We start from the raw sequence: 11,084 nt of genomic DNA, 5'->3' as shown, positions 1-11,084 counted from the left end.
TGGTCAGGATGTCCGCGCTTGTAAAATAGCGACTGGCTGGAATCAAACTTCGGGATTTCATTTATTTTTTTTTTGAAGCCGTACCATCGGTAAAGCTAATTGGCGGACCCTCTCCCCTGGAAGGCATAGTGGTTCTCGAGTCAGACAGCTATGTCTGCTATGATGGATTTAACGACGAAGCTGCTGAGTTGGTCTGTGGAGAGCTCGGCTTTCCAGCGGCAGAGGAGTATTCGCCTCAGACTCCTCCCAGTATTACAACATGGAACAGAAGTCTACGTATTTCATGTCTTGATGGTGACTACAGTATTACGCATTTTTCCTTTAAAAAAAAATAAATGTTTACAATCATTACATAACAGATAGTCGTAAATTTCGAACGAATTTGTCATGTTAGTATTGTATACTTTTGTAGGAAATGAAATGAAATGAATGAATGAATGAACACTAAGAAACGTGAAATTCTACGATTCACATAATCTGCATTTTGGCCATGCATTTCAGAGTCAAATTTGGTATGTCCCTTGTTGTTTTCGTTATCAATCGTTTCCTTCATATGCCGCTCTTCTTGTGTTGAAAGTTGGGGGACACAATGATTTGATCAAATTTCTACACAGTTTGCATAAGTGATGACTTCACTATCAATGCACAGGTTATGTACGTCTAGAGGAGTGTCTATCACATAGAACCGACTGTCCCAGGATCTTGACTGTCAGACTCAAATGTCGAGGTAAGTTTAGATGTGCATATGTTCATATCTTTTTCATGAAATGCCTTTATGATTATGTGTGCATTATAGATATACACACGCAATAAATACATTATTCGTCATTTGAGATTATATGACAACACCTTGATAACTTATCGAAGGCATAAAATGAAAAAAAATAAGAAAGTAGCATTCTTACACGATAGAAACTTAATTGATACGTTCACTTTATTTCATCCGCAAATAAAAGTGTAAAGTATCTTGCAAATTCTAAAAATATCAGTTTTGATGAATCGCATTAGTTCCGAGCGGACACCTGACTGCTTGCATATTGGTTACTCTTTGTTTGCTTTGTTGTCGTTGTTAATTTTTCTCTCTGAAAAGTGTCTATGTGTTTGAGTAAATACATACTCATTTACTGACATATATTTTCGAGGATGAAGACCAGTCAGATACACTTTTTTAGCTCAGATTAGATGAAAGTAATGGTAGGCCCACTTGATTCGGGGGTGGGGGTGGGGAGGAGAGTTCATATAATCGTAATTGCCGAAAACTTGACTATCGTGCCATAAAGTGTATGGTTATACGTATTTTACTTTAGGTTTTCACCGTCAGTTTCAAACTTTTTCATTCAAATTCCTATTCCGAGCAATCAGTATCGTGCATTTTATGCTCGCAGCACTGAATGAAGATTGTCTATTTTGCAGATTAGGTCCACCTGTTCGTTCTAAAATTTGAACTCGGGCTTTACGAAAAGGAATATATACAGAAATATTACGCACTGTATAGGCCCATAGACAAGCATAATAGGGAAGGTTGCATTTGACACCTTCGGAAAAAAATACAATAATTTTGACAAATTGAAACTGATAACATGAACATTGTATACGTCTTGCTTGTTGTTAATTGCTCTATTATGTGATGGTGAATTTGAATGATTCGATTGTGCATTCGAATGACAGGATTTTGAATTTGATTGCTGATTCACTGCTGCATGTGCGAAATTGAATGCTCAGACTTCTCTTCACAATGAATCCAACGTTCATTTTGACGAAAAGTGTAAGTCTACCGGTAGAAATAAGCCCCGAAAGCATGGCAATGCTGTAGAACGTTTTGGAGAAAGCATGTGACTTACATCAGGAACATATGCCAACTAACTTTTTATATCTCGACAGAAAATGTCACGAATGGACATGTCAAAAGGAGTCACAACTTCAGTCTGGCCGGCTCGTGTATAATCTGTTTAACCAGGAGTATCAAAAGAAAAGATTGTGTAGAAGTGAGTTAGCGAAAAGACAAAGCAAAAAAAAAAGAAAAAAGAGAGAGATATTATTACAAAAAATAAAGTCTGCACCATTAACAACCGTTCTAATCCTGATTGCTTCATTCCTGGTCCCATAACATTTTTCCCGAATCTGCCCCAGTAGCCTTGAACTGAAATTTTGACTATTCCTTTCATGACTGTGGCCATTTTTACTTTTTATGAAGATCTACCTTCCTAGCAGCATAATCAACATAAATAGTGGTTCTATTTGTGTATGATGGTAGAGGAGACCGAGTGTAAGTTGTTATACGGGTAAGATATTTCATTTCACATTAAGACCTAATACCAAAAGACACATGGAAGATATCTGCGTGTGAAATTTGATCATGCCTGAAAATCCCATGCAGAAATGTGGTGAACATTGGGTTTTCATTTCTTTGAGTAAAATGTAAAAAGGAAAAGATTTCGATATTCTTTTATTCATCAAAACATTCATTTCGAGTAAAGGATGGGTGTATTGGTGGAGGAAGTGTGTCCTGGGCATCTGTTGGTTGGAGTATAGCAACGTCTGATTTTTAAGAGGTTATTGAGCACACTCATTTAAGTTATTGAAACACGTACAGGTTCAAGTTGCTTCACTGTAACAACTTGCCCCATCAGATGAAACTTAATGAGGTGTAACGACTTACCCTAATGAATTTTCAATATAAATGTTTTTTTTTTTTTCAATGACAGAAGGTCTGATTTATAATGTCATGCTGTTATCCTTACCTTAAGCTTATAGACAGTAAAGGGTCTACGCAGTTCTGGTTGAGGTGAGTATTTAGCTTTTAACGTTTTGCGAGATATTCAGAACCCACTCTATGAGATGTCAAAGAGCATGAAATTCTTAGGGGTATCATAAGTTTATTTGATGAAAATCGGTTTTGGAATGACTGAGGTATTCAAAAACAAGGTGAAACAAAGAGATCCTAATAAAAGGCGTGGCCTGTCGCCTTTTATTATTATCACTTTTTTGGGATATCTCAGCCATTTGAAAACCAATTTTCAGCAAATAAACGTTGAATCCTTCTTAAAATCACATGCTCTCTCATATGCTCTCTCAAAGAGCATGACATTCTAAGGGGTATCAAAAATTTATTTGATGAAAATCGGTTTTGGAATGACTGAGGTATTCAAAAACAAGGTGAAACAAACAGATCCTAATAAAAGGCGTGGCCTGTCGCATTTTAGTATTATCACTTTTTGGGATATCTCAGCCATTTGAAAACCAATTTTCATCAAATAAACGTTGAATCCTTCCTAAAATCACATGCTCTCTCATATTTCATAAGAGGTTTCTCATTATCTCATTTATAAATGCTATAAACCTGAATCCTCACCTCAACCAGTAGTGTACAGTCCCTTTAATCGGTCAAGCACATTATTATGATGTAAGAAGACGCAGTCTGCAATCAGTTACATCAGTGATTTGCACTTATTCTGAGCATTTAATTTCGTGTACACCTGATGTGTTGTGTAGCATGTATCGCTTTTTGTCACTTTATCATGTAGATCCTACTTCGATGCGAACGAAGTATCACTGCAAAATGGTGAAAATTAACTTAAATCGTTCCATTTATTCATGATGTGATTGTACGTCTTATCCATTGATGTTTTGATATGAAGTATCCCATGAGAGTACGAGTTAATATAAAATGTTCAAGCGTGCATGCACACGCACAGACAGACAAACACACATTATACACATACACATATCCCTTTACATATTCACGAGCATGCACACCCTAATAGGTAAACAATTTTCATTACTATATAAATTATCTATATATGAACAAGTCTACTTTTGCCCGATTTATGCATGTTTTCTAAATTGGAACAAAGTTGCCTACACCGTAAATGCTGTCACAACTTACTTCAACAGCGATGGAAGTTGTTACAAAATCCTAGGTTTATCACTTCCGTAAAATGTTAGTAATATTTACTTGACTGACAACATTGTTTACTCTTTCCAACTAGTAAAGGGCATATAATCTATCCTTAAAAAGAAATCAAATGAATTTTTCTGCTTTTTTGCTTAATAGACCTCAAAATGTAGAATTAGTCAGCTATACAGACCCGATTTCCCTACTACGCCGCTGTCATTAAGTTTGTTATATCTTGCGCCAAGAGCAAACAATCTAATATAAAAACATGAAGGAACGTAGATTGAATTCCATATGCGTGTATAAACACAACGCTTCAGCTTCATAAACAAGGCGGCAGGAGTAACGTTTGGCCATTTTTTTTTAGGTTTTTTTTTAAAAAGATATGATAACAAGTTCTTTCCTTAAATTACCTTCACTTTTTTTCCTGCTATCTAGCTTCTCTCAGGTTTTGTGATTATCCCGGTCCTGTGTCTAACGGTTATTGGGATTCTAATATAACGAGCTTTGGGTCTGAGATGAAGCTCACCTGTGGCCCGGGTTTCACCCTCATCGGCAACGCAAATCTGCAGTGTGGACGATCTGGATGGTCGACTTACTTCCCGGTTTGGGACAAGTCAGTCCCGTTTTGCCGGGAAGTCGAAAATAAAACAAACGGTAAGTCTGCCTTGCAGATATTGAGGTGCATTACAATAGCCGTTAAAGAGTACAGTGATCGATTTTCCCATGGGCCTAAAAACAAGCGTATGAAATGTCAAGAATGCTCTCCTCTATCAAAAAGAAAATCCTTTTCTTGATCTCAAGTCTGGGCACATTATAATGAATATGATAAGAACTTCTTTCCTAAATTCACAAAGTGCATTTCAGACAAGTCTTTTCGGTTTCCATTGAGAAAACATGATAACAATGTGCGATTTGAACCGAAACCTTACGAAAATGATTAGCAGCACATGATATATTTCAAAAAATACGAAGAGAACATGTTAAATGACTGTTTGCATCAATTCTGTACGATAATTCTGATAATGTCATCTCAATCTCAATACTTTTTTTTTTCATTCAACTAAAAATAAGAAGTGAATAAGTGCTAGTCATACAGTCCTTAATTAAGAATTGAATGAGTGCGACTGATACAATCCCTAATGTGAACTCTGCTTTTCACAATGTCGTATATTACAAGCTGTTCAGTTGGAGAGTAATATCCAGTTCTGATGAATTATCATTATAATGGTGTACATCCCTCCTTTCAAAACATGGAATTTCCCAAGAATTTTTTGTTTGATCTATGTTCGACTTTAGGTTTTGTGCTGTAAGGTTACATATCCATTTGGAAATATATCACAACTTCATCAAAGACAATCAGGGCCGGCGCACTGTCTTCAAAAGTGTGGGGGCCCACTTCCGGGTTTCATGAGCTAACAAGCAAAAAAAAAAAAAAAAAAAAAAAAAAGGTCCTCAGGTCATCTCTCCCCGTCCACTTCCGGGTTTCTTCAGCTAACAAGCACAAAAAAAGAAGGTCCTCAGCTCATCTCTACCTGTCCACTTCCGGGTTTCTTCAGCTGACAAGCAAAAAAAAAAAAAAAGGTCCTCAGCTCATTCTCTCCCCTCCAATTGTAGTGCCTCTTACGTACTTCCGGGTTGAAAAAAGTGTGGGGGCCCGGGCCCCCACGGCCCCCACGGCTGCGCCGCCCCTGACAATTTCCTATAAATCAATATGGTAAGAGTAAAACAGACAATCGAGCCGTAAAATCCATTTTTGCTTATAGAATAGAGCATGAGAAACTGACCATATCTCTCTTCACGCTCTCAATCTAATGATCGTGTTGATTAAGAGCTTTGTGTCGAGTAAAATATAATATATTCTACGACGTCAATTTAGTAAAGCATGCTGTATTCATTGGTGGGGTTTATTTTGCTTAAAGTCAAACCGATTGTTCATATTATTTTGCTACTTTATCGGGTTCGATGATTAAGATTTTATATGCTGAAGGAGAAATATCTGACTCCAAATTGTTTAATATGTACGAAAAGGACTAATGTCATTTCCTTTCCGGTTCTCCGAATCCGCAATTTATGATTTACACAACTTTCGAGTGATCAGTCGATAGTATTATGATGTGTGCTCACTGTATTTCCTTTCTTAAATCAGGAAAATTAAGTAAGCTAGAATGATTTCGCGCGATGTGCAATTGAAGGGTTTGTTCGCAAAAACCGATAAGTCCATATTTGCCAAATGGAGATATTTGCGATTAAAGGTCAAGAAAAATAAAAAGAATAATAAGAACATTTTTGCTTCTTTTGACCATAACTTCAAAAATGTACCTTTATATGTAGTGACCTATATATCATTTAAAAGGTATCATTTTGTACTTTCTGACAGAGACCGTACTTCAAAATCTTCAAAAATGGACTTATCGGTTTTTGCGAACAAAGTCTTCAATTATTTTAGCATTTTTCAGAATCCTTGACGGGCATATTTACTTCGAAAAAGATGTTAGAGTAAATAACGACATCATCGTTTCATTTTTCTTTCGTGCATTTAGAACATTTGCACCTGTATTGTCCCATTGTTTACTCGTTTTCTTGATTTCAGATAATGAAGATAATGAAGATGTAACAAACTACACAACCACTCCAAATACAAACAATGCTTCAAGTAAGTATTAAAAAATGCAGCTTTAAAATATCGACACACACACATGTGTGTGTGTGTGTGTGTGTGTGTGTGTGTGTTTAAGAAAACAAAGGTGATGAATCAGAAAAAATGTTTGCTGCCGTTATTCTGAAACTCTTTGTGGTAGATATGCAGATAAAAAGGATTCAAATGGACTCTAAACAAGGGAGATTGAAGATGAATTATTTTTTCATGCGTTCTACCAATGCCTCTGCTGTCTTTTGTTGTTATTGTTAATAGGTGGAACTCAGGCCACCCAAGAATTTTCATCGCAAAGAATTATTGCCACATCTACTTTAGGTGAGCTGATGAACACAACACAACACAACACAACTCAACACTATTACTCAATGTAATACCAATAGTTTACTTTTCAATTTTCTTTGTACCGGCTGTGGTTATCTAAATTAGAAAGCACTGAAAAGACATTTTTATGCTATTATCATCGTATTCTATTGCGACTGATTGACGACAAGCCCTTTATCGGCGTAAATAAGCACCGATTATTCAGTGTATTAGGGATGATAAAAATTATTGACGACATGAACTCAAACAAATTCTAACCCAAGACATTCTGATTGCGCGGCAGTCGTTATGTCCACCAGACCACCGAGCATTCGCCCGATATCCAGTGACGTGGTTCTGATCCCTTATGGAAGTAGACGTGTTGGCTATACGTACTGAATAGCTAAGAGAATTTATGATATTTGCGTCAAATATTGTTGGTAGCTTAGTATAGTCTGATGGGTTTGACGCCTGTCTGGAGGCATGGGTTCGAATTATACTTAAATACATAATTAATTGCCTATGATTTTATCATGGCTACGCTTTAATGCCCCGATTATTCGGTGTTTATTTAGGTAAAAGAAGGGCAATTTTACAATTATTAGATGGAAAAGGAAACATACTGAGGACCTGCATCCATAGGGGAGCACAATGATTATTTGCCGTCAGGCGAAAGGTTGGTAGTCGAGTGGATATGATGCCAGTCTAGAAATTAGGAAGTCATGACTTCGAATCTTACCCGAGTATATAATGTACATGCCCATGATTTTTATCATGTCTGCGACTGAAAACACTGAATTGTTGGAATTTATTTCAATACGTCGATGAAAGGCAATTTATCTACCTGTTACTTCACGCACCCGCAAGAATTATTTATTTCCATAGAATTTTCTGTTATGTGATTACTTCAATGTTTTTAATCTTTTCCTATCTTGGTAACGAAAAATGAAAATAACAAGTTGTACTTCAGTTTCAGATCTTGGGACAGACGTGACAACATACACAATGGCGACCCTTCTGTGTGTCGTTCTTATTCTGCTTTCTATTCTATCCATGGCGTGGTGCAAACAACACAAGGAAAGGTAGGCATATAGTGTTTGCTTCGTCAAGACTTGAGTGTGGGGAGGGGGAATAGCGAAAGAGCAGTAAGTTCTAGGGACACAAATCATTTTAAGCTGTTTGTTACTCGTGAATTTCATAGTATCTACAAGACTATACGCAATATGCGGATCCAAAACATGCAGCCACCCTGCGGTTTATTGTATTTAAAATAATATTTGGATATGACCATTGTCCTAAGAATGTCGATAATGATAATAAATGTTCTTTCAAAATATTGACAATTATTTATGTTAATATGTAGGAAGTACTCTCTAATATTATATCTTTATGGCTGTGTTGATCAGAAATAATGTGTAGTTTTTAAATAGTGAAAATATACATTGATTTAGATTTTTTTTCATCATTTATGCTGTAACAGAGGTCGACCTACTGAAGCTTCCAATCCGTCAAATGAGAACCCAAATGACAGGCACGTCCAGTTGTATCCTGTAGATACTTCAACCGAAAGTCCGAGAACAACGGAACATGTTCTGTTAGAGTCTGCAAGGACTGACATTGGAGCACATGGTCACCATCTTCCAAACCATCCTGTCGCTCTACTCGAGACCACCATAGCTCAGCAAGAGGACCCAGATCATATCTACCAAGACGCTGCGGAGGTAAACCAGGGATATTGCCAACCGTCGGGCATAGAACAAACTTCCTCTTGTACAGTTCCTGTAAAGAGCAACGGCAAAGCAACAGTCAGCGCTCCGACTATTCTACGTGGTCTAGAATGCGTTAACCCACAGACATCATTCGATCAAACAGAGAGTAGCTACGAGGACTGTGAAGATTTTCATAGAAGCCACATGATGAAGAAAAGTGCCTTCAGGCCTCACGATGAGGCGTTCTTGTTTGATGACACGTGTTACAATTCGCTGACAAAGTTTGACGACATTTGCACCGGAAGACAGGATCCAAGCAGCAGCAAAATGCACCCCACTCAAGAGAGAATTGTCCACGAGTCTGATGGAAACAGAGAACAGAGCAGTGAATATTCAGAGTTGTGTAAATCTGGCGAACTTACCAAGTCGGTAGGTAAGCTTATCTGTGGAGACAACGAATATGATCAAATCAATCCAACCTCCAACGATAACAGGGCACGAAGTCTCAACCCAGCTTTCGCATCGACTGGTCCGGTTGTGAATCACAAGGGTTACTCTCACCAAACAGATGACACTCCATATTCCAATTTAGGTTCCCTATCAGCTGTAGCCTCTGACGAGGTCTTTTACTTTCAATTAGATCCAGCGGCCGGCAATGAGAATGATACCAACAAAAAGCCACAATATCCTGACGCTTTCGACTCCACAGACTACACTCTTCTGAATCCTGAAGAAAATTCCAGTAATATTTTTCTCCCCGAAATGGACAGATTCAATGGACACCATCACACGATGAACCAAACATGTTCCGCCCCAAAGCCCGAAAATTGCGAGGAACTGTACGCAAGGGTGAACAAAGAATCGGGACCCTCTTTATCAGAAAAGGTAATCATGTTCGAGGAGCTGTATGCAACGGTGGACAAAAGACCTAAATCATGCATTCCTGACACAACAGGCACGTTGCATGAGGAACTGTACATTAATTCTATTAACACGTAGTTTTCTTTAAAGTGGGTGAAATATGAAGTGTACTGAAGTTGAATCAACCCACATAAAGAACATTCTTTCCTGTTTCTTCAAAATTTATTTCCATTGCAAACATTCAGTTGTAAGAATTCACAACTTCGGAGGCAGTATATTTGTAAGCATTGCACGTGGCTTTACAAAACATGAAGCAAATACAAAAAGGCAGCAACATAACATTTAATGTTCTCAAAAGAATTCCATGTCTTCTGTATTTATTTTCAGAGATACCCTTTTTCTGTTAACGACGAAGCAAATGGCGTGTAGTAGTGCAGTTCACCGTGATTACCTAAAAGGGCATTAACGAAGTACTTTGTTGTTGCTATATGACACACATATCACTCATTAACATTTATTTTGATACTATTTTGGTCTTCGAAAAAATGATACTGAGTGACTCCACAGAGGAAAACAACCAGTTTGCCATGTTGAAGCTCTGTAAAAATACATCACTCGTGTATTAAAATCAATGTAACATCGAGCTTTGCAATGCATGTATCAAGTCGCAACTATTGTGGATGCATGAGTAATCTTATAGCTAGTCTGTACATGCTCTACACTATGCCCTCCCCCCCCCCCCAAAAAAAAAAAATACAATCAGATTTTTGCGTTGATAACACCTAATATGATTTAACTGTCTAAATGCTACTTCAGGGTCTTCAAATATAACATCTTAGCTCTATTTTGCAGAAAACCCCATTCAATTGGTTTAAGCGGTCACAGAGAAATGTAGATTGTTGTAAAGCATGTCATGAGTCTGATTCTTTTAAGTTTACCACTTGGATGCTCTTGTGTGTGAACACAATAGACAGAAGTTGGAGAGAAGAGATTCCTGACATGCTCTACAAAATTCCTCATTTCTCTTTGACCACTGAAGCAAATCGAATGGGGTTTTCTGTAAGATGTAGGCAATGAATTATGGTTTCGTACCCTGAAATTTCATCTAGGATGATTCCGTATTTTTTTTCTGTTTTTATTAAACACTGTATAACATTTGCCATGAAACAAAATACATATCATACCTGTGCAAATATAGTGCTAAACAGAGCATAAATGAACACTGGATGATTCCTTATTTTTAAAGTTATCATTGCGGAGGGTCCCGTTGTAGTTTTAGGGGGACACTCACGGGATCGGTACATACTCGGTGTGTGCGTAAATCCAATGGTTTACTACTTTCAATACAGTACGTAGACCCGGTGATTTGGAACCAGTTTACACTGATCGTTTATACAGGTTCGTATCATTTAAATGGGCAAACAGAAAAAAGTCGCACACGGAATTCTATATGCTTGAGAAATTCGGCAAATGTCATTATCTATATCCTTGGTTTTCTCTTCATGAAATTCATGATGATGCATATCTTATATTTTGTTTTGAATAAGCACAGACAAAAAGTTTTGTTAAGCTCGACAGGTCCCTTCTATAACTTTCAATGTATCTATGTATATTACTGCACTGACATAAAATCGTTGTATTTTATAAGACTGATAAAGTG

The 11,084-nt window shown here is 37.3% G+C and overlaps 1 protein-coding gene across 1 annotated transcript; it reads left to right on the top strand.

Moving 5' to 3' along the window:
- The first annotated feature begins 267 nt into the window (after nt 1–267).
- LOC139738037 (uncharacterized) lies at nt 268–9,871 on the top strand. Its single transcript, XM_071648702.1, has 7 exons — nt 268–294; nt 650–727; nt 4,334–4,552; nt 6,489–6,551; nt 6,810–6,869; nt 7,825–7,936; nt 8,335–9,871. The coding sequence occupies exons 3-7, from the start codon at nt 4,414–4,416 to the stop codon at nt 9,560–9,562; spliced, it is 1,602 nt and encodes a 533-aa protein (XP_071504803.1). The 5' UTR covers nt 268–294; nt 650–727; nt 4,334–4,413; the 3' UTR covers nt 9,563–9,871.
- Nucleotides 9,872–11,084: the final 1,213 nt, after the last annotated feature.

Source organism: Diadema antillarum, unplaced genomic scaffold (genome assembly GCF_040938485.1).
Source record: "Diadema antillarum isolate AM-2024a unplaced genomic scaffold, OU_Dant_1.0 seq00000719_RagTag, whole genome shotgun sequence".
Classification (NCBI taxonomy): domain Eukaryota; kingdom Metazoa; phylum Echinodermata; class Echinoidea; order Diadematoida; family Diadematidae; genus Diadema; species Diadema antillarum.
This window is presented reverse-complemented; position numbering and strand designations above follow the sequence as displayed.